General features: G+C 39.5%; 1 protein-coding gene across 1 annotated transcript; it reads right to left on the reverse strand.

The window, feature by feature from the left end:
* Positions 1 to 13,028: 13,028 nt before the first annotated feature.
* On the reverse strand, positions 13,029 to 24,482 carry CNGA1 (cyclic nucleotide gated channel subunit alpha 1). Its single transcript, XM_068975596.1, has 8 exons — positions 24,376 to 24,482; positions 23,054 to 23,173; positions 22,057 to 22,119; positions 18,321 to 18,362; positions 18,127 to 18,237; positions 16,824 to 16,931; positions 15,945 to 16,051; positions 13,029 to 14,443 (listed from the first exon to the last, which is right to left on the reverse strand). The coding sequence occupies exons 1-8, from the start codon at positions 24,480 to 24,482 to the stop codon at positions 13,029 to 13,031; spliced, it is 2,073 nt and encodes a 690-aa protein (XP_068831697.1).
* Between the last annotated feature and the right edge of the window lie 307 nt (positions 24,483 to 24,789).

Consider the following 24,789-nt stretch of genomic DNA (forward strand, 5'->3'; position numbering starts at 1 on the left):
CTTACGTGTCCTAGAGCCTGTACTCCACAGCAAGAGAATCTACTGCAATGAGCAGCCCCTGCACAGCAACTAGAGTAGCCCCTGCTCAGCACAACTAGAGGAAAGCCCCCACAGTAACCAAGAACCAGCAGAGCCAAAAATAAATAAATAATTTTTTTAAAAAACTGACTCTGGCAGTTATCCAATATTGCCAGGCATTGCATATTTGTACTCAGAGATGGGAAGGGTTCATTGTAAATAAAGAACCAGAATAGGAATGAGAAGGTTCACTGAGACGCTGTGAACTGAGAAAAGTATTAAAGGCAGACTAAGATGTGGATGTAAGTGGTCAGTCAATTCAGTCGCTCAGTTGTGTCCAACACTTTGCAGCCCCATGGACTGCAGCACACTAGGCTTGCTGTCCATCACCACCTCCCAGAGCTTACTCAAACTCATGTCCTTCGAGTCAGTGATGCCATCCAACCATCTCTTCCTCTGTTGTCCCCTTCTCCTCCTGCCTTCAATCTTTCCCAGCATCAGGGTCTTTTCCAAGGAGTTAGTTCTTCACATCAGGTGGCCAAAGTTTTGGAATTTCAGCTTCAGCCTCAATCCTTCTAATGAATATTCAGGACTGATTTCCTTTAGGATGGACTGCTTTGATATCTTCCTGCAGTCCAAGGGACTCTCAAGAGTCTTCTCCAACACCACAGTTCAAAAGCATCAATTCTTCAGCATTCAGCTTTCTTTAGAGTCCAATTCTCACATCCATACCTGACTACTGGAAAAAACCATACCTTTGATTAAACGGACCTTTGTCAACAAAGTAATGTCTCTGCTTTTAAATATGCTGTCTAACTTTGGCATAGCTTTTCTTCCAAGGAGCATGGGTCTTTTAATTTCATGGCTGCAGTCACCATCTGCAGTGATTTTGGAGCACAAAAAAAAAAATAAAGTCAGCCACTGTTTCCACTCTTTCCCCATCTAATTGCCATGAAGTGATGGGACCAGATGCCATGATCTTCATTTTCCGAATGTTGAGCTTTAAGCCAACTTTTTTACTCTCCTCTTTCACTTTCACCAAGAGTCTCTTTAGGTCTTCTTCAGTTTCTGCCATAAGGGTGGTGTCATCTGCATATCTGAGGTTATTGATATTTCTCCTGATAATCTTGATTCCAGCTTGTGCTTCATCCAGTCTGGCATTTGGCATAATGTACTCTGCATATAAGTTAAATAAGCAGGGTGACAATATACAGCCTTGACATACTCCTTTCCCAATTTGGAACCAGTCTGTTGTTCCATGTCCAGTTCTAACTGTGGCTCCTTGACCTGCATACAGATTTCTTAGGAGGCAGGTAGGGTGATCTAGTATTCCCATCTCTTTCAGAATTTTCCACAATTTGTTGTGATCCACACAGTCAGAGATTTTGGCATAGACAATAAAGCAGAAGTAGATATTTTTCTGGAATTCTCTTGCTTTTTGGATGATCCAACAGATGTTGGCGATTTGATCTCTAGTTCCTCTGCCTTTTCTTATTCCAGTTTGAACCCCTGGAAGTTCATGGTTCACATACTGTTGAAGCCTGGCTTGGAGAATTTTGAGCTTTACTTTACTAGTGTGTGAGATGAGTGCAATTGTGTGGTAGTCTGAGCATTCTTTAGCATTGCCCTTCTTTGGAATTGGAATGAAAACTGACCTTTTCCAGTCCTGTGGCCATTGCTGAGTTTTCCAACTTTGCTGGCATATTGGGTGCAGCACTTTCACAGCATCATCTTTTAGGATTTGAAATAGATCAACTGGAATTCCATCACCTCCACTAGCTTTGTTCATTGTGATGCTTCCTAAGGCCCACTTGACTTCACATTCCAGGATGTCTGGCTCTAGGTGAGTGATCATAGCATCGTGGTTATCTAGGTCACGAAGATTTTTTTGTATAGTTCTTCTGTGTATTCTTGCCACCTCTTCTTAATATCTTCTGCTTCTGTTAGGTCCATATCATTTCTGCCCATCTTTGTGTGAAATATTCCCTTCGTATCTCTAATTTTCTTGAAGAGATCTCTACTCTTTCCCATTCTATTGTTTTCCTTTATTTCCTTGCACTGGTCACTGAGGAAGGCTTTCTTATCTCTCCTTGCTACTCTTTGGAACTCTATATTCAGATGGGTATATCTTTCCTTTGCCTTTAGCTTCTCTTCTTTTCTCAGCTATTTGTAAGGCCTCCTCAGACAACCATTTTTCCTTTTCTGCATTTCTTTTTCTTGGGGATGGTCTTGATCCATCTCCTGTACAATGTCACGAACCTCTGTCCATAGTTTTTCAGGCACTCTGCCTATCAGATCTAATCCCTTGAATCTCTCGGTCACTTCCACTGTATAATTGCAAGGAACTTGACTTAAGTCATACCTGAATGGGTATCCCTTGTGGCTCAGAGGTTAAAGCGTCTGCCCGCAATGCGGGAGACCTAGGTTCGATCCCTGGGTCAGGAAGATCCCCTGGAGAAGGAAATGGCACCCCACTCCAGTATTCTTGCCTGGAGAATCCCATGGATGGAGGAGCCTGGTGGGCTACAGTCCACGGGGTTGCAAAGAGTCATAAACGACTGAGCGACTTCACTTCACTTCATACCTGAATAGTCTAGTGGTTTTCCCTACTTTCTTCAATTTAAGTCCTAATTTTACAATAAGGAATTGATGATTTGAGCCACAGTCAGCTCCTGGTCTTGTTTTTGTTGACTGTATCAACCTTCTCCATCTTTGGCTGCAAAGAATAAAATCAATCTGATTTTGGTATTGACCATCTGGTGATGTCCATGTGTAGGGTCTTCTCTTATGTTGTAAGTAAGAGGCACTGTATTTCGTAGGGACGGAATGAGCCAAGGTTTAGAACTGAAAACAAACAAAGCACATGTTTGAACCAGACAAAAGAAAATTCTATTGAATCCCCAGGCAAAGGTGACTAATGGGGTTGGAGAACACTTTGAAACAGAAAATTTTGGTTTCAATATTGACACTAAGTACCCACTGTGAGGTTCAAGAGAAGGGAGATGACATTATAAAAGGGAGATTCTTCAGGAAAATGAATGTAGAAATAATAGAAAAATTTGAGCTAGGAAGAGCCTTGTAAAAGAATGGCTACATAGAATTAAATTGTACTTGTAGGATTCCGTTTACAAATTCAGATGTGCAAGTAATCACACTACAGTAATCATAATCTTTCAGTTACCTTAATTTGAACTCTTGAGTTATATCTCCCAGGATTGGTTGGAAAATGCATTTATTAATTCACTCAACAGACCCCTATTATGCCTAGACATTTTCTACATACTGGAAATAGAGCAGCACATGAAATAAAGTACCTGTCCTCATGGAACTTACATTTGAATGGGGAAAGCAGATAGCAAACAAGTAAAATATAAGTTAAGATAGAATATGAAGCAGTGATCTGTGTGGGGAGATGCGGTGAAGAGGTTTTCAATTTAGACGGAGCAAAGAAGTTACTCTACCATGGTGACATTTGAGCAGAGATCTGAATGAAGGTGCAACACCCACTGGATACTGGGGAAAGAATTTTCCAGAAAGAGAAAAAGAAAACAAGGACCCAGAAAAGGGGGCATACTTGGTATGTTTAAGGACCAACAAGGAGGCCAATATAACTAAAAGAGTTTGAGCAGGCAGAGGAGCAGTAGGACACCAAATCAGAGAGATGATTGGGGCCATTTAATGTAGGGCTACGGTGAGGATTTTGGATTTAATTGTGAGCAAGCTGAGGCAAGGAAGTAACAGGATCGGATTTTGTTTTTGTAAGATCACAATGGCAGCTCTACCTCAAAATGGGCTATTGGGGAAAGGGGAGTAAGAGTTGCAATAGACACCTTTAATATGCTGTGTATAGTCCAAGTGAAGATGGTGGTTTGGATATGATGACTTATAGTGAGATTCAGGATATGTTTTGAAGGTTGAGCTGACAAAATTCACTGACAAATTATGATAGCAGGTGTGAAATTAAGAGTCAAAAGTTTTTTATCCAAGGAACTGAGCCAATGGCAGTGCCCTCTTCTGAGATAGAGAATATTAGGGAAGGAACATATTTGGGCGAAAAAATCATGAGTTCTGCTTAGAACACATCAAGTGTTCACCAAAAGCTGGCTCTCACATTTCTCTCTATGTACAGCAACACGTTTGATACCAGATGTGTGGATTTTTCCACACAAAATAATTATTCAATTCTCAGTGGGTACCAACTGGGTGTCCTACATTTAATTCAGCTCTGACACAATTGCCTGGAGAGCTCAGATCTCACAGGTTAAGGGCTCAGTCCCACAAGACTGGCCCCCTCACTTCAGATGCCAGTCACTAGTCTTTCGGTTATCACTTATACTCCTGATCACCCAGCTGGAGTCCCACACTCCCCCTACCTGTGGACCATTTATTCAAGTGTGGCAACTCTATCACCCTTTTAGTCAATCTCTAGACCCCATCCACATCTAATAAAATACATTCTGTTCACTAAACAGAAATGCATACAGTATTCTAAGTTCAGATGCCCCATGATTTCCTACAAAGGCAAGAGCATGTTTCTTCTTAAAACTTCCTAATTAAATCCAGTCCTTTTTTATCTTTTTGTAATCTCCACTGAGAACATTACTAGCTGCAAATTCCTTATATAAGCCTTCACTGCCTTTGATTGCTTAGAGCCAATTATTTTAAAATTATAATTTTCATTATCTTATCCCAAATGTACTCACTCCAGTAGAACTTACCCCTACTGAAGCCCATCTACTGGTTTTAAGATGCTGTTTAATTAAACATCTTAAATGGCTCAGATGGTAAAGCATCTCTCTGCAGTGCAGGAGACCTGGGTTCAATCCCATCCTCTGGAGAAGGAAATGACAACCCACTCTAGTACTGTTCCCTGGAGAATCCCATGGACGGAGGAGCCTAGTAGGCTACAGTCCATGGGGTCGTGAAGAGTCGGACAGGACTGAGTGACATCACTTTCACTTTCAAATGTGACCAGTCCCATCAGAGTCAATACCTAGGGAATCTATTTATCCTTACCACTTATTGTATGATATCTGTTCCAAGTCTACTATAAAATTCAAAAAATAATTATGGTAATCATTGTTACAATAACTTTTTAAAAGTTTAAATAAGTGATATCTACTGATTTCCTTTTGTTCACAAATTTGTTTACAGCTCAAATAGATTATTCAGTTATGGCTTTCAGTTCGAGAGGCTCAAATAATTTGAAGAAAGTGGTAATAACTGGGCTCAGGAAGCAAAGGCTCAATCTGCATTGCCCGTATCACAGTATACTACATTTGATGGCAAATAGGTATTTGAAATATGATTAATCTGTATTATGTATTTGTATTTGTGTGTGTGTGTGATTTATTTTTGGTTACTCTCTCTGAGCTTCAAAAAAGCTTTCTGGTTTGGCATGTGGGCCAGCGGAGCAGGGAAGCCTGGTGTGCTGCAGTCTATGGGGTTGCAAAGAGTCAGACATGACTCAGCGACTGAATAACAACAACCAGTGGAGAAGGCTACCTTTCAAGGTAAAAGAAATAAGACTAGGTCAGTGGCATTAAATCAAGAGATCTATATTAAACAGTTTAGCACTAAAATTTCTTTTAAAAAGACATATCCATTATTTCAGTTCATTAATAAAACAACTCTCATTTTTCTACCAGTGAGGAGTCTTGTCTCTCTTTAATCAATGAATTTCAAATGCCCGGTTCTTTTAGACATAAAAATAAAAGGAATATAATCAAGGTAAATTTCATGTTACTTTACTATAGTATGCTTCTTTGGTAATTTTATATATTTTATGCTTTTTTTAGGCACGTTGAAATTATATCAGAAATGAAACAATGGAAAAAACCATAAATGTAGATCTTTTAATTATCCTTATCTTTAGCAAACGAAGGAACTAGGGAGAGAGGTTTGTTACACTAAAAACTGAGTGGAAACAAATTACATTCCTATCCTGGAGTCCCCCTAGGTAATGGTAGACAGATGCTCATCCTTCAACACTCTTTCTGCCACAATGAGGCCACTGGAGGATATCGGGGGCACCATGGACTTGGGTGCCATCAGGATACCTGTGCTCCTCAGCATCATGAATCTTTGTGACAAACCCAGGAAATAGGCTCCCTGCTCTCTGAGACCTAACTCAAGTAGCTTCTTGGACCAAGTCCAACTGGCCAAAGCTCAGCCTAGATGAAACAAAAAGGAACCTAACTGAAGAGAGGAGAAACTGGCAATCTGACAAGAAAGGGAATATCAACTATTTTTAAGGGCCAACATTGTCAGGCTGGTGAGTAATTTTGTGGTAAATTGCTATTTTCAGAATCCCAAAGGAATGCATGGGTGAAAAATGCATTCTTTCACCTTGAACTCATCAGGAAACCAAGAGCCAGACGTGGAATGTAATTCTAGAAGGTATTGTCTCCAAGTGATTTAAGATGCACTCTGACTAACTTTAAGTGGAAACACAGGTAATAGGCATGTAACCACCAAGTTGAGCCTCATAAAGCACTCAAGTTCGTCTGTGTAGAAAGCAATCAAGTACAATCTCATAGTGAAGTAAACACTGAGCCAAAGGTCAAAAGTCCAGGCTTTGGCACTAAACTAGCTTGTGTGAATTTATGCTTAACTCATCTTTTTTCTTCTTGTGAAATAATTCAAATATACCAAAAATCATAGAGAGAAGATATGTCCATATTTGTATGTAGGTTTGTCAGATCTTAACATTTGGAGTTACTTCCTTCATATTGTTGTAAAATATATAAAACATATAAATGAAGTCCTATGAATTTTCCAGTCTCTCTTCCATCCCATTCTCTCCATTCAACACAGAAGTAATCACTTTCCTGATTTCTGCTTATTCCCCTGCCTGTTTTTAAACTGTTATATCACAGGTACACATCCATAAGTGCTACCTAGTACTTTGATGTATGTTTGTAAGTTTTGTATAGATAATAATTATATGTACATTCAAGAGTCTGCACAAATGAAAGTGTTAAGAACAAACACAATGGAACCTCAGGGCTTGGATTCAAATAGTGCTTGTGTAACTTTCTTCTGGTGGGCATCAGGCAAAATAAGTAAACTCTCTGTGGCTCCATTTCCTCATCTGTTAAACAGGAGACATAAGAGAACCTAACTTCTAGGTTGTCCTGAGAATTAAATGAATTGACATCTGGAAAACACTTGGGACACAGCCTGGCACAAACTCAGAACTACATAAATGTTCGGTTCAGTTCAGTCGCTCAGTCATGTCCGACTCTTTGCAACCCCATGGACTGCAGCACGCCAGGCCTCCCTGTCCATCACCAACTCCCAGAGCCTACCCAAATTCATGTCCATTGAGTTAGTGATGCCATATAACCATCTCATCCTCTGTCCTCCCCTTCTTTGCCTGCCCTCAATCTTTCCCAGCATCAGGGTCTTTTCAAATGAGTCAGTTCTTCACATCACGTGGCCAAAGTATTGGAATTTCAGCTTTAACATCAGTCCTTCCAATGAATATCCAGGACTGATCTCCTTTAGGATGGACAGGTTAGATCTCCTTGCAGTCCAAGAGACTCTCAAGAGTCTTCTCCAACACCACAGTTCAAAAGAATCAATTCTTTGGTGCTCAGCTTTCTTTAGAGTCCAACTCTCATGTCCATACATGACTACTGGAAAAACCATAGCCTTGACTAGACGGACCTTTGTTGACAAAGTAATGTCTCTGCTTCTGAATATGCTGTCTAGGTTGGTCATAACTTTCCTTCCAAGGAGTAAGCATCTTTTAATTTCATGGCTGCAGTCACCATCTGCAGTGATTTTGGAGCACAAAAAAATAAAGTCTGACACTGTTTCTACTGTTTCCCCATCTATTTGCCATGAAGTGATGGGACCGGATGCCATGATATTCGTTTTCTGAATGTTGAGCTTTAAGCCAACTTTTTCACTCTCCTCTTTCACTTTCATCAAGAGGCTTTTTAGTTCCTCTTCACTTTCTGCCATAAGGGTGGTGTCATCTGCATATCTGAGGTGATTGATATTTCTCCCGGCAATCTTGATTCCAGCTTGTGTTTCATCCAGCCCAGCATTTCTCATGATGTACTCTGCATATAAGTTAAATAAGCAGGGTGACAATATACAGCCTTGATGTACTCCTTTTCCTATTTGGAACCAGTCTGTTGTTCCATGTCCAATTCTAACTGTTGCTTCCTGACCTGCATACAGGTTTCTCAAGAGACAGGTCAGGTGGTCTGGTATTCCCATTTCTTTCAGAATTTTCCACAGTTTATTGTGATCCACACAGTCAAAGGCTTTGACATAGTCAATAAAGCAGAGATAGATGTTTTTCTAGAACTCTCTTGCTTTTCCGATGATCCAGCGGATGTTGGCAATTTGATCTCTGGTTCTTCTGCCTTTTCTAAAACCAGCTTAAACATCTGGAATTTCACAGTTTGTGTATTGCTGAAGCCTGGCTTGGAGAATTTTGAGCATTACTTTACTAGCATGTGAGATGGGTGCAATTGTTAGTATTCACACATTTTATAGAATCCATTATATGAATGTATTCCAATTTATAAGTCATCTCCTTTCCATGATCATTTAAGTTGTTTACATTTTTTTACTACTACACCCTTCAACATGTCTCATTGTTGAAGAATGTGGCCAATATTTGTAGTGACTATAAACCCCTAAGAATGAACTTTCTGGGTTTTAGGTTAACCCAACTTGCAGCTCTAGCAGATATTAGCATATTGCTTTCCAACATATGGCAAAAATTTCCAGTCTCACTCAGAGTTCCCATTACTACATACTCATCAGTTTTACTGTTGTTTGATCATCATTTCTGTATTTTCAAAATGAGGAGGGATAAATAAGATGATCCCTAGAGCATGCATCTTCTATGTTCTCTGATTCCCTTTTCTTGAATTTCCCACTTTCTCTCTTCACCTTGATATTAACTAGTCCAGCAAATAGCAAACTGTTTCTTCTGAGTCTATAAGACTATATTTTTTGTATTTTATATTCTGAATAGTCTATAAACTAGGACATCCATTAATACAATTTCAATAGTCATAAGGAAGAATATAACTTAAACTGACAATGTCCAAGCCACGCATAGATACATCCAACACTATTAAAACATATCTGTGGTTTTCAAACATTTTAAAGCAGTGGACTTTTTAAAAAATAAAAATATAAAATGAAGCTCAATATAAATGCTGCTTGCTCCTTTTCTCCCCATTTTGCTTACCTTTAAAATGTATCTTACACATTGGCAAAAGCTTTTTGCAATGAAATTATATTAGTGCCTGGATTAACTTCCTGAAAATAAGAAATGTTAAAATGCTTCCATTTATGTTGTTATTTTACCCATTACATTTGTATTTTATACTTTATTTGATCATGCTTTCATTTTAGACTAATATATAGTCTATGCTAAAATCTTCTGGAAATATTCATGTCAGAGAAAGACTGCCTATTGTTACCAAAGAGCTCTGATTTTACTACCTACAATTTCTATGAGAAAAAAACAGCTTCATGCTCTGAAGTTTATAATTATAGGCCGATATTGCCTCCTAATGGTAAGAAGCTTAATCACATCATATTTCAAGTTAGAAAAGTTGATTTTAAAAAATTCTGCAAAACCTTGAAGTAATCTCTTGCTATATCATACTATAATAGAATTGGGAAGAAGGCAGAGTACTTACCAGACACATTGGCAAGCCTGGGTCATATTCTCTCTGATCTGCCATCTACAAGTCCCAGAATTCTCCCTCTCATTTCCTCTCAGATGTCATTACTAAAGATCTTCCAACTTCAGCCAGCCTTCACTTGTCCTTACATCAAGCCTGTCGTAGTCTTAACATGTTAAGATCCTAGTCCCAGACAGCCATTGGAGTGCGGGATCAGGATGGAATGTGGATGGTCTCTGGATTGATAAAAGAGAGCTCCTGCTTTGACATCCACATGTACCCAAGTCAGCACACTTACCATCAGTCTCACCAAAGCCACATGTTCCCTGTCTTTTTTGTTTTTTTTTTCCAATTTGCTCATGAAGCCAGCAGAGAAGGCAGCGGCAACCCACTCCAGTACTCTTGCCTGGAAAATCCCATGGAAGGAGGAGCCTGGTAGGCTGCAGTCCATGGGGTCGCTAAGAGTCGGACCCGACTGAGCATCTTCACTTTCACTTTTCACTTTCATACATTGGAGAAGGAAATGGCAACCCACTCCAGTGTTCTTGCCTGGAGAATCCCAGGGACGGGGGAGCCTCAGGGGCTGCTGTCTATGGGGTCACACAAAGTCGGACACGACTGAAGCGACTTAACAGCAACAGCAGCATGAAGCCAGAGCTCAGTTGTGAAGTAATGCTTCACACTCCAGGTGTCTAAAACTGGAGTCTTCACCACCTGGAAGAGTCATGAAAAAGGATTTGGCTAAACCCTCTTTAGCCCAAGGCTTTGTACCAAGAACCTGCTACCTATCTGATGTAAGCTGAGAGCTTGGGGTCAGAAGTCATCAAATCAAAGCCCTTGGATATGTCTCTAGCTCAGATCAGATTCAATGTGCCCTCCACTGGATGCTGTGGTTGGGGCTGCTTCTCCTTTGGGAGACAGCTCTAAGCCAGGTGTGTAACCCTCACTTATTCCTGGCAAATCTGCCTGCTCTGAGGAGCCTTCAAGCCTGTTTACAGTGTTTTAGAGGTTTTTATAGCAGACAAGAAAGAACACAAAGAAAAGAATAAAACACAGATGAAGGAAAAGGAATAATAAGAAAGAAAAGAGAGGACAAGAAGCACTTGTCTCAAGAAGAAGCCATATTTTTTTATTACTTATGATTCACCCATTCCAGGACTAACCACTTCCTCTGCAGTGAAGTATTTGCCTGTCGATATTAAAGATATAGGTAGGATGTTGAAGGGAAGTCTTCAAAGGCTTCAAGGCAAAGACAACATTTAATTCAACAAATATCCTATTGGTAGAGTAGGATAACTTCTACCATTGACATACACTGATTGAGGTCCACAGGGATATCTGAAATGTCAAATTAACAAGTCATATTATTGTCATATTATGTTAAGTCATATTAAGTCATGTTAAGTCATATTATAAGAGTCGGACACGACTGAGCGACTTCCCTTTCACTTTTCACTTTCATGCATTGGAGAAGGAAATGGCAACCCACTCCAGTGTTCTTGCCTGGAGAATCCCAGGGACGAGGGAGCCTGGTGGGCTGCCATCTATGGGGTCACACAGAGTCGGATATGACTGAAGTGACTTAGCAGCAGCAGCAGAAATCTGAAGTCAATCCCAGTGATCTGTGGTAAGAATTTATTGAGCCACATCTGAGTTTAGCAGTAGAGTTGTATAACTGATTGTCAGTGTCTTCTGCGAACACACACTTGTCATATAATTCCCGTTTCTTTTCTAGACCCCCCCCCTCCTATTAACTCCTTCATGGCTGTCTTCTCGTGCTTTAATGTATGAATTACCTAGGGGGTTGCTAAAATTTGGATTCTGATACAGCAGGTCTGGGGTAGGGCCTGAGATTCTGAATTGCTAAGAAGCTCCCATGATGCTCATGCTGAACTATAGTACTTCCAGGTCTCATTTTCTAACAATTTCCTTTGTTCATCACCCAGCAAAAGTATTAGCTTTATCTCTTTTTCTTATTGCTGGTCAGTCAGAGAAAGGAGATAGTAGCCAACTTCTATCAAGCCTTAATAATCATAAATTTTAAAATGTATATAAAGATTCTTATAATATTTTATGATTTTCAATTTCATGATTTTCAACTTCCCAGGTGGTTCAGTGGTAAAGATCCTGCTTGCAATGCAGGAGACGTGGGTTTGAGCCCTAGGTCGGGAAGATCCCCGGAGAAGGAAATGGCAACCCATTCCAGTATTCTTGCCTGGGAAATCCCATGGACACAGGGCCTAGTGGGCTATAGCCCATGGGGTTGCAAAAGAGTTAGACAAGACTGAGCAACTAAAACAACAACAACAACAAGGCTTACTCGATGGCTCAAGTACTAAAGCATCCATTTGCAATGCAGGAGATGCAGGTTCAATCCCTGGGTCCAGAAGTTCTCCTGGAGGAGGAAATGGCAACCCATTCCAGTACTCTTGCCTGCAAAATTCCATGGACAGAGGATCCTGGCGGGCTATAGTGCATGGGGTCACAAAGAGCCAGACACAACTAAGCACAGCATAGTCATGTGTGTGTGTGTATGTACAGAATGGATGGGGGAGTCTGATGAACTTCAGCCCATGCAGCTGCAAAGAGTCAGACATGACTGAGCAAGCACACACCATGTGTGTATGTATGTGTGTGTGCGTGTGTACATATATATACACACATACACACATACATAAATATGATTTGTCATGCTTATATCAGTAAGAAGTTTCTTTCAACCATTCTTCCCAAGCTCTAGAGTAAATGATGAAGGTCTTTAAAATGACTTGGAAGCTCTAAAATGTCCTAAACTCTCAACTAAATTATCAAATAAATAATATTCTCTATAGCTTTAGGATTTATCTCACTTTATTGCATTCTAATTCTTTTTATTTATTTTTTTTTATAAGCTTTTTTTTTTATTAAATTTTAAAATCTTTAATTCTTACATGTGTTCCCAAACATGAACCCCCTAATTCTTTTTAAATATCATCCTGAACATGAGGTACATGATAATTTTCAGTTGCTCCTGAGCAATATAAATTGTCTGAAAGTGAGAGATGCTTGTTCACTTTTATAAACAGTGTTACATAAGAGGACCATATGTGAAAAAATTAGAAGATAAGAGATGCTGACAAGTTAATTGGTTCATATCTTCGCAGGTTATCCACTGTGAAAAATTCTAAGTGTGATGATTCTTTAACCACAGTACCTCGCAAGTGAATGTATGGCTTTGTGCCCTGCAACAAAGCATATTTTCCCTATGGAAAAATTCCCAGCTGAGTCATCCTTGTCTTCCAGCTTACAGGTACCTTCATCACATTACCAAAAGGATCCTGAGTAATGTCCTTATGAAAAACTAGCTTTTCAGTCCTGTGTAGAGTCTGTGGGCCCGCTTTCAGTTCCAGATCCTTCGATAGCTGAAAATTCTGTGTCAATAAGTGGTTTCAGGAATTTCTCAACCTTGGTTAGTCTCTGCTTCAGTTTCTGCTGCATTGACTCATACTCAGCCAGGATCCGAGCAAACCTTGTTTGCAGGAGGTCTACTGAGCTCTCCATTCGGGTGACCTTCTCTTCAAGATCTTTAGGATCACTTCCAGCATTTGCAATGTTTATGTCCAATAGACCATCTTTCATCAAGATTTGCTTCCCTTTCTCTTCTAGCATACCTTTGGCATCTGGGTACTCAGTTAGAGCTTCCATGAGGTCATCTTTTGAGAGACAGAATAGATCTGAGTAGCCAATGCTTTTAATATTGGCTGTTCTTCGATTGCCAGCTTTGCTACCTTTAATATTAAGGATACTGATTTCACCAAAGTAGCTGCCATCACTCAATACCACAAACTGAGTGATCCCATCATCAGCCACCACGGCCAGTTTGCCTTCCTTGATGATGTACATCTCTCGGCCAATATCCCCTTTCTTGCAAATGTAATCTCCAGGACTGTAGACTTGGGGTTGTAATTTCAAGACCAACTCCACCAACAGACCAGCTTCACAGTCTGCAAAAATGCGCACCTTTTTTAATGTGTCTAAGTGAACATTGATGGCAATCTCTGCTCTTAGTTTATCAGGTAGATACTTCAGGACTTCTCTCTCATCCACTGTTTTTTTGTTGGTCCACAGATAGTCGAACCATTTAATAACTCGCTTTTCCATATCTTTGCTTACATTTCGAAAATGCATGTATTGCTTGATCGCATCAATTCTTGCTTGAAATTCTGCCCTGGCTGCATTCATGTTGGAAATCATAGAACCTATGTTACCGACAATGGTGGCAAAAATTAACACTCCAATGAGGAAATCAGCAACCACAAAGAAATACTCAGAATCCCTCACGGGAGGCGGTGTTTCACCAATAGTGGTCAAAGTCAGTGTAGACCAGTAAAGACTGTACACATATTTTCTAGCCAAACGGCCAAAATCAGGATCATTAACATCAGGATAGACCCATGTGTCATTTCCAAACCCAATAGCTTTAGAAATAGAGAAGTACACACACGCATTCCAATGGATGATGATGATGATGTACATGACAAGGTTGGAGATCCTGAAGATGTTTGGGTAGTTTGTCCGTGTTTCTGTTCTCTGGAAGAACTCAAACATTCGAGAGATCCTTAACAATCTGTTTAATCTAATTTCTGGATAATTCCAGCCAAACTTAATATATAGCAGATCAGTTGGGATCACTGATAGAACATCAAGTTTAAATTGAAAGGTTGATTTATACTTCTCTATGAGTTTACGCTCTTCCTTCACCAGTAGTCCTTGTTCTAGGTAACCTAAAATAGAAAAAAAAAAAGTTTTTCCTTTTTATGCCATTGTGAATTTTTCTAAAATAACTTTCAACCAACTTCGTTGAGTTCAAAACAAGAGTTCATTTCAATAAATACGCTTTCAGCAATGTAATGAGATCAACATACGGCTGTGGAAAATGTTCTTTTGCAGAAATAAAAAATCAAGCTTTATAAGTACAAAAGTAAGAGTTTATATGCAATGTATGTATCTATGAGGTATATATGCAAATTTCTCTAGGCTCAGTGTCTTCTCCAGGTTAAGCTATTCTTTTTATAAATAGTGTTCATACAAAGTCTTCTGCACGCTCTAGCACTGTGTTTAATTCCTCATGCCACTTTTTTGTCAGAATCCCAGCCTCACCCTTGAAGCTTGGGTAATCTTCCTTGCTGTTTGACTATCCTGCATAGTCTTGCCTTACCCCTTCAATGTGAAGCATATCTCCTTCGAGGCTTCATTTTCATATCTCTTTCTTGCCCTTCCCCAGGCTAAATTAGACATCTAGGATCTTCCTTTCATTTAAGCTGCTACCATGGGCCTTGTGTATTAAACTCAGAATTTCAATGCTTGATATATTTCACTAGGGAAAATTTTATTTCTCTTCCTATTTTGGTTACCAGAGCTGTGCATAGAACAGAACTGAAATATTGTTTAAATGATACTAGAGAATGTCACTATTTTACATAAGGATTCTTAAAAGCCATTCTCTGCATACATAGGTTACCTTTGCATGTAGAGAATAGTATAGAAACAATAAGCTTATACCTATTTAACAAGAATACTTAAGTAAGAAGCTATAAGATCCTGCCCAGATTATTGGTCAATAATGTCCCCCCATGAACCATAAAGTTGAATTAAGGATGTATATCCTGTTTCTTATAATACTTCTAGGACAGCTCTGCTAAGTACAATGAACTTTTCCCCATGTCTCTTCAAGGTACCTCTGTTAAGTAGCAATTACCCTTTCCTCACAGAGCTGCAGAATATTTCTCTTCTCTCTGTTCCTCCTGCCTTGTATAAACCCAGTGAACAGGCTAATGGAGGAAAGCCATCAATCCACATCCAGAAGGTTGCTAGTAATGTCCTTCTGAATCAGTTGGAGTGGCCTAAGCCTGTGGGTTGGCCTTCCCTGGTGGCTCAGATGGTAAAGAACCTTCTGCAGTGCAGAAGACCCAGGTTCAATCCTTGAGTCAAGAAGATCCCCTGGAGAAGGGAATGAGAACCCACTCCAATATTCTTGCCTGGAGGAGTCCATGGACAGAGGAACTTGGCAGGCTACAGTCCATGGGGTGGCAAAGAGTAAGACACAATTGAGCAACTAACACACACCAGCCTATGGGTGAGTATATGGTACTCTTGCTTTCAATGGTGACTTTTCTTCTCAAACAACTCTTTGTTTTCTTTAAGAATATTTGAATTAATAAATTTCAAATTAAACATGGAGACAAAAGCACGAAATTGCAAAATATCCAAATTAAACATATTTACCTGTCCTTGTCCGTACAAACATATCAAGAAAATAGACTATATCTGATAAGTAATCAGAAACAAGCCAGTATTCTAGGTAATCAGACTGAAGTTCATCAAAACATGCTCTGTAAAAGAAAAACTTGTATAAATAAAATGAAATGGGACTGATTTAAATAAATTTAAATAAAAGTCCTCTTTGTATAATTTTTATCATGATGAGAAATATAATACACTAAGGTGAGGAGGGGTCCTTAGAATCCATTTACTCAACCATGGTTTTCCCAAATTTATTCCCAAATCTGAGAGTTAGATTTAGTTTTTTCACATTTCTGAATTTCAACATTCTTTCCATTATACCAGTCAGCTTTGTGAAAATATTAAATGAAAATAAATGTCTCAAGCTAATGTCAAAATACTGATAATTTTTGGTGATACACATTGATAACCAGGTTCATACTGACTGTTTCTACCCAGAGTGCCTCAGGAAATCACACTTGGCCCTAGGTAACTGAGATGTTCACTGTCTAAAAGACAAGGAATCATAGATACTACTTGGGAAACCCATCTTGCTCTATAAAACCTAGATCCTTGATCTTTTTCCAGTCTTGGCAACTTTCTTTTTCTTGCAGGCCAAAGAAAATAAAAAGTTTTTCCCAAAACTCTAATTAAATGATTGAGCAATTCAAAAGTTTAAAACTATGCCCCCATCCCAGTTCTGGATTTCCAAGGATATTGGAAACCAAAGAACTTTTGATCTTAGGAAAACACAGAGAATGTAACATCTAGAAAACTGGTGGTGGAGAAAGGTATGTCCTAAAGAGTTCTTCTAAGCCAAACTGTTAAGTCAGTGAAATTGGAAACTAGAAGTGGTTGAGATCCATAAAAATATACAGACACCTTGCAATAATCATGGTCCAGTTATACATAACAGGTAAGGTGATGCAGAACAGCCAGTTGTAATACGTATTTCCTGAGGGATCAATAATCACGACTTCCTTCTTCTCTCTACCAGCAATTAGAAATAAAGGGAAGGTTACCAAGAAACAAGATTTTTATTTCACATATCAAATATGGTTACACCCATCACCCACAATTAATGATATAAAAACAAGATGGAGAAGCTCACTCCACAGTGGGAAGACCAGTTTGACATAGTGCATTAATCATAAGAAAGTGGTTAGTGAGGGGTGGATAGTTAAATTATTAGTCTCACATTAAACCATACTTTACACTTTATCTAAGCCCTTATTTAACTGTGATGCTGCAGACATTTCTATCACTCCAGCTACTGAGAAAGAACAACGGCATAGATCATGCCAAACTCTGGATATTCCACAGATCCCTTTGGAGGGTTATGGGTGGTGGGAGAATGATGGTTTTGCCACTCCCCATACCAGGTAATATAACAATCAGGGACCACATTGTGAGGGGGAACTCATGGCTTCTTTCTCATCTGTATGGAGAGAAGAATATAACACAATCTAATAAAAGTACTCATCCTTAAGTGTGCATGAAGAATTGAGAAGAAGTAGAGAATGAGAGAAAGAAGAAAGGAAGAAACTATACCATCAAATGACATTTTAAAAAACTTTCTGGTATCAAGCCTATTATTTTTAACGATTTTTCCCTTTATACAACATCAACAAATTTCTAACAGACACAAATAATTAAACCATTGTCTGATAGTGTTTTCTTTGAGTAAGCTAAAAGAACAAGTTTTTCTTTAATTATAAAGTAAAAAGATAGCTCGGAAAACATCACTCAGTCTTATTCTTATGAAATTCTAACTCTTAAGCATGGCTTTTGTAATGAGACTACTTTACTTTAGATTATTTGCCATATAGTATGGATGACTCAAAAACGTTCATTATTAAATTTTTACTTCAAAATAAAAAGAATAACGGTAAGAGCCTAGAAATGCAATTTTCTCTGGATCCTAAATATGTTCCAATAATAAGTTTATCTTCATCCGTGCTTGAGGAAGGAAATTAACTATGACACTGAAAGTTCTTGATGAGAAAATTAAGATTAAGACTACCATTGCTAATTTTATGGAAATTGGAAAAAAAATTAATTCACATTTGACAACAATTTAGCCTTTACACAGGGCCTCTTTCCTGTAAATTTCTGGGAAATTATCTCTGCATGCAAAACCTATCACAAATTTACTTCCAATCTCAATGCCATTAAAAATACTTACTCCTCTTTTTTATCTTTGCCTTTCTCCTCTTTCTTTTTCTTGTCTTTGTCCTTTTCTTTCTTCTTTTTCTTTTCTGGGTCCTTTTTATTTTCATTTTTATCATCTGGCTTGCTGAAAAAGTGAGCGATACAGTTGGTAAAATACAAAAACGTTATGGGCAGAAAAATGTGGGTTCATTCAAGCCAAAGTCTCACCTCTTCTTTTCTTTTTTCTTTTTCTTCTTTTCTTTTGGTTCTCTATAGGAAAAAACAGTGTTTGCATCACATAAACAAATCACGTTCTGACTTCCATTCTTACTCACTTTTCTCTGCATTGGGCAAGAATTCTGAGCTTTGTGTTCAAAGACACACCCCCACGTTCAGAGACCAGAAATCTGGTCTCTTAATGGAGCGTTCAACCAAAAATAGACACATACCCAGATAAGAAGCAAATAAAAATTCCCAGGAATTAGTGCATGTAGAAATTTGGAGAAAATGGAGGTGGATAAAGGCATAAACCCAGGGAGGGAAATTTACAAAATAACAGATGCAAGAGTGCACTTTCAAAGTCTCAATACATATCCAAAAAATGGTTACTTAAACTTTCAGCTTCTTGATGTCACTTAGATTTATACTTGAATAATAACTTTGAGATTTCCAGAAAATGTCAAGACATTTCTCTAGAGGGGTAATCCTGGCTGAAGCAATCTTTTATGAGCAGTCAAAAAGTTCTGTGGTAACAGAATTACAATTCCAGTTCTTAGAATCATTCACTGGATTTGAGATCATCGTCTATGTACAGTTTCTTCTTGAGTGGAGAGTATGTGATTAGAGGCCTCTTTCTGCAGTTGGCTTTCTCTGTCAGCAGAAGAATGGATTCTGGAGTCAGAGCAAAAGTAATAGTAGGCTGTCATTGTTGGCTCAGATGTCTTGGGAAAATATATTATTCAGAGTTGAATGAACAATCATCTCATTACTACTGGGATAGTCAGAGAATGCTGTTAAAGAGAAGTAGGAATAAACGTAGGCATCCAGGTATAGGTAAGAGTTGTAGAGGCTGAGAAGAAGAGGAAGAATGCTAAAGGGAGGGAAACTTTCAGGTGCAAATATACAAATGAACTTCATCTGGGTAGGAATGGCCCAGTGGAAGTAGAAAACTGCTACCAAGGAGAAACAGGAGATAAAATTGACAAGGAGCTGGGGCTTGGCACCTAAGGTTGTCATGTACAAACAGGAACAGAATATAAAGTCAGATAAGATGGAATTTACAGCTATAGGAGTACATTCCTATGATACAGGATTTTACGTCCTCATACAGACCCTGGGAGATGGTGCTGGCACCTTCTTGGATGGCATTTAAAAGTTTGGAAAAGGTGATGGCTCACGCTAAGTGACATAAAGATTACAAAATGTCATGGCAGATGGTGGAAGGAGGTATCAGAAAGATTCAGAGAAGTGGCATGCTAAAATGAATATACTAAGTAAGGAAACTAGGTCACCAACTGATTGTGTTCCCTAAGAGGGCTGAGAGGATACAAAAATGATAGGGACTGCCCCTCTCACCAGCATCACTAAGCAGCTCAGTGGTGCTGTCCTCTGTTTACTTCAGCGAGCAGTGAGAGACACTGACCTGGGTATAGAACCAGATTCCCTGAGAGCAATAGGGATGACAGGATCTAGAATCATGGAGATCAGCAGCAGTGCTTACCCATCAGAAAAGAAGTGGGGCTGATTGTTGTAATTAGCAGTTAAGTGCACGTAGTAGCCAGGGCCTTTAACCCACAGAAAGCTATAGAAGGGGTTAATAGTCTACTGTGTTCCTAGATAGGTGGGCATCCCAATGACTTGTTAGGGTACTGTTTAACATTTACAATAAAAAAAACAAACCAGGAATGGATGATCAGGAGGTTGAGGGCAAGTTACCCCAATAAAAAGTCACAACCCCTTGAACAGTTTCTAAACCTGAGTAAGCTTTCAAAAATGAAACCACTGACTGGAGGAAAAGCCAAGCTCCCATGAAGAAGGACTGCAACAGCAATGACAAGTATATTCAGTAATGATTTCCCCAGTCTTTCCCCTAAAGAAAGTCAATGGTCATTTACTTAGGTAATTGTACCCTAGTGGGGCTTCCCCGATGGCTCAGCAGTCAAGAATCCGCCTGCAATGCAGGAGTCATAGGAGACACAGGTCGGATCCCTGGGTCAGGAAGATCCCCTGGTGGAAAGCATGGTAACCCACTCCAGTATTCTTGCCTGGAGAATCACCCTGGACAGAGGAGCCTGGTGGGCTACAGTCCATAGTGTTGCAGAGTTGGACATGACTGAAGTGACTTAGCATGCAGACACGCACCCTAGGGGGAAAAAATGCCTAGATACATTGAAAACCGCTTGGCAGAGGACCCAAGTTTTTTACTGAGACCCAGGAACTAAAGCATTATCATGCCCCCTCCATTAAAATGGGGGACATATGGTGGTTTGGTAGTAATTCATGGGGCCTCCATTGGGTCTAAAGATGTCCGCTTGTGGTCATTTCTCCAGTTCAGTTCAGTTCAGTCGCTCAGTCAAGTCCAACTCTTTGCAATCCATGGACTGCAGCATGCCAGGCTTCCCTGTCCATCACCAACTCCCAGAGCTTGCTCAAACTCAGGTCCATCGAGTCAGTGATGCCATCCAACCATTTTATCCTCTGTTGTCCCCTTCTCCTCCTTTGAAATCCATTGATTCTCTTTACAGGGAAGACTGGGTAAATCATTACTGAATATACATCACAACATGGACATGAATGGAGCAACCATGGTGGCAGAGATGGAGATGAAGTATGGGCCCAGCACAGAGGTCCCATTCACCCAGGTGATTTAACTGCTGCTGACACTGTCTAACCTTCCAGTTACAAAGACTAATGTCATGACTCTAAAACAGCACCATTACTTGAGGAAAGCAGTCACTTGGTGGCAAGTTAATTACACCATAGAAAGGGTATCAAATAATTCTGACTTGAATCAATATATATTATGGATGCTGTGCTCAGTCGCTAAGTCATGTCTAACTCTTTTGCAACTCTGTGGACTGTAGCCTGCTAGGCTCCTCTGTTTATGGAATTTTCCAGGCAAGAATACTGGAGTGGATTACTATTTCCTTCTCCAAGGGCTCTTCCCAGCCCAGGGATCGAATGCGCATCTCTTGCATTTCCTGTACTGCAGGCAGATTCTTTACTGCTGAGACACCGCGGAGCTCTATAATATGGATACTAATTTGCTTTTTCGCTTCAGGGCTTTGACCAGTGCCATTGTCCAGTTTCGGTTACTGCCAGCTTATAGTTTCCCTCTCCCTTGGGTGGCCTTGGCTGAAGGAAGCCACCATGCTCAAAATTATGCCACCCTTCCTGAGGCAGCCCTCATCCAATGACCGTGCATGCATACAAAGCCCAGTCCTATCACCTAACTATGGAACAATTCTGAAGGGCCACATGGCACATCAACTCTATTTACGAAGCCCAGCTTCTCTCTCTACCCGGTCCTACTCCCTTAACTCCCTTCTAGGTGTCATTTCTGAAAGCACTCCCAATAAACCTCCATATACAAGCCTCCATCCCAGAGACTGTCTCCTGGGAAACTTGATCTAAGACATATTGACTTCGAATGAGGACGATTAATAACGTTTCATTTATTTGGTCAGCCACCCTAACCCTAACCACATGGAGGTACAATTGCACATATGCTCTAGACAAGGGTTTCCTACATGTATTTAAATAAACACATACTACTTTTAACATGGCTAGGTCCATTTTTCAGAAGGAAATAACCAAATGACAAAACAAAAAAATATCTTTGCAATTGTATTAGATAGAGTTTGCCAAATAAGTATTTGGAGTCTAACACATTCAGACGTTTTTATGCCTTTTACTGGTTTTCTTTAAAAACAAAGGTTTGGCTTTCTATTGCCGATATACTTACTGCTCCTTATTGCTGCTGTTGTTAACATTAAAAAGTGCAATGGCTCCAGGCAAGTATTGCTCCCTGGGAAATGAAAAAATACAGTAAAGACTTTGTAGTTACCATATATACAATGTCCATGGTAAGCAAACAGTCAAAGAACAAATGCTTTCCAGTTTCTACCCATTACTAATAGTGCCTAGGCAATTTTTGAAAATAGAGAGCTTCCATGAAGTGTGAGTTGCTGAATGTTAGTGCCGGGAATCAAAGCGATCAGTAAATGTCTATTCATCAGTGCTTACAATGGATCACATTACCGTTCTCTACAACCTGAGTGAGCCAACTTGGATGCTGCTAACTCTCAGCAAGAGATCTAAGTCTTAGACTGTCATGGAAGATAAGAGAAATGAAAACAACAGGAAAACTGAAGGTGGTTAGTGGGGAAAGAAAGAGGAGAGGGGAAAAAAGAGGGACAAAGCCAAAGAAAATGTAAATAAGCATGATAGGATGGGAACCCCTCATCCACACCAATACTACACTTCTTTTACACTCTCAGAGTCAACAGTTTGAGGTGGATTTGTGAAGTTTTCTCTTCTCGATACTCACCCTAATACTTGACTTCCCTGTAAGTAGGGTTGAAGGGGAGAGAGCAGTTTAGAGAAAGACAGCTAATCCCTCTCACATACAATTGCTTGGAAGAAGCATCAGAGAAGAGGAGGAAATCAGAGAGGACTCAGGTATGAGATTTCCTAACGGATAGACACGGGTCTCAGGGAAACTGATTGGAAAGTGTGTTTATGACTTGGAGCCCCAAGAACATAAATTATCATCAGGCAGCGGCAGATTCCCAAGAGAAGAAAAGAGTAAGGAACAGAATGTACTTCAGAGTAGCTGGGCAGCAGGAAGGTTTGCCAAGCTTATCAAGGTTGCCAAGCCCACCAAGTGGACGAATAGTGCCTCTCTTTCATCTAAATAATAATTTAAAAACAAGTGTGGAGGGACCGATCACATTGCTCACCTCTGTGATGGTTGTCCGCTTCCGTGTGTATTACTTCTAAAGGAATCCCTTGCATGGGGGTTCTCACTCTCTGATTCTTCAAATATAGAGGCACTGTCATCATCATCATCAGAAAAGGAGCTATGGTCCAAAAGGTGGCAAAGATGAATTAGATCAACGTTTTGAACCATTATAGGGGAACGACATTTCTCACTGGGGGATCTCTTCTCTCTCAAACAAACACAGACAACAATGTGTAATAAGACTGAAATGCAAACTGTGCAGAAGTAGCAATTTACTCTCAAGAACAGAATTAGAGTATATGCACAATTCAGCACAATATGTGTAATTAAGAAACTACTCTCTAGGACTCTCAAATTTGTATTGTTTGATGAACTGAGATGATAATGTTAGTGTTTGTCAGATGGAAAGTATAATATCTATGTATTGTGTGTTCTCAGTCACTCAGTTGTGTCTGACTCTTTGCTATGCCATGGACTACAGCCAACCAGGCTCCTCTGTCCATGGGGATTTTCCAAGCAAGATACTGGAGAGGGCAGCCTATCCCTTCTCCAGGGGATCTTCCCAACCCAGGAATCAAACCAGGGTCTCCTGAATTGCAGGCGGATTCTTTACCAGCTAAGCTACCAGGGAAGCCCCCTTTATATCTATGTGGTTAGTCGCTCAGTCGTGTCCAACTCTTTGGGACCCCATGGACTGTAGTGCGCCAGGCTCCTCTGTCCATGAGGATTCTCCAGGCAAGAACACTGGAACAGATTGCCATGCCCTCCTCCAGGGGATCTTCCCAACCCAGGATTAAACCCAGGTCTCCCACATTGCAGGCAGATTCTTTACAGTCTGAGCTACCAGGGTAGCCCTGATACCTATACTTTAGGTCTAAAAATACAGGTTTTTAAATTAACTTGTAATAACATTTCATTTCACCAAAAATAAATTCAACTATATTTATACATGTTCGCTTCATTTATAGCGTGACCACTTTAAATCATACTCTTAAAACACATTAGCATTTCACACTATTCTTCTTCCCCATATTTCTCCATGGCACTGTTGTCCCTTTAGATGTGAAATGTTTCATGAGGAAAGGTCCTGCCAGTGACAAAGGAAATATTTGGCAAAGGTGCTTCTAAAGAATGCCCACAATAATATCTCTATTCATTTGTTAGACAAGTTAGGCTGTCACAAAGTAGAAGCAAATTCACTAAATTAAATAAATTATGAAGTTCAAGGTTTGAAATTAAAATTTAAACTGCAGTTAAGCCCATCCAAACTTAAGAATGGTGGCTGGTATTAAAAATATGTAGAAGAGAGTGTGCATTTACCTGCATGCTCCATTTTCCATCCTTCTTATTTCCTTTTCAACATCTGGTCCAACCACATTGGGAATATTTACAAAAGAGCACCATGTATTAATAATCATTTTCTTCATGGTTAGTTTAATATCTGGGAGAAAAATGTCTTGTTAGCAGGAAGACTTTTTATATACTTACAAATATAATCCAAAGTTTCACTCTATCATTCTTCCAAGGCTGTATTAACAATCTTATTTCTAGTTATAGGTAGAAATTATTTTTAATAGAATATAGTAATGGTCTAATACTTTAATTACCACTAGAAAGGTTTTTGTGTATTTTTTTTTAATTCAAGAATGTACCAGAAGTGTAGAACTTCTTTTAATTTGGATTTACCCTAACTTTGAAATATTTAGACAATGTAAGTGTAGAACAAAATTATAG

This window comes from Capricornis sumatraensis, chromosome 7 (assembly GCF_032405125.1).
Source record: "Capricornis sumatraensis isolate serow.1 chromosome 7, serow.2, whole genome shotgun sequence".
Classification (NCBI taxonomy): Eukaryota; Metazoa; Chordata; class Mammalia; order Artiodactyla; family Bovidae; genus Capricornis; species Capricornis sumatraensis.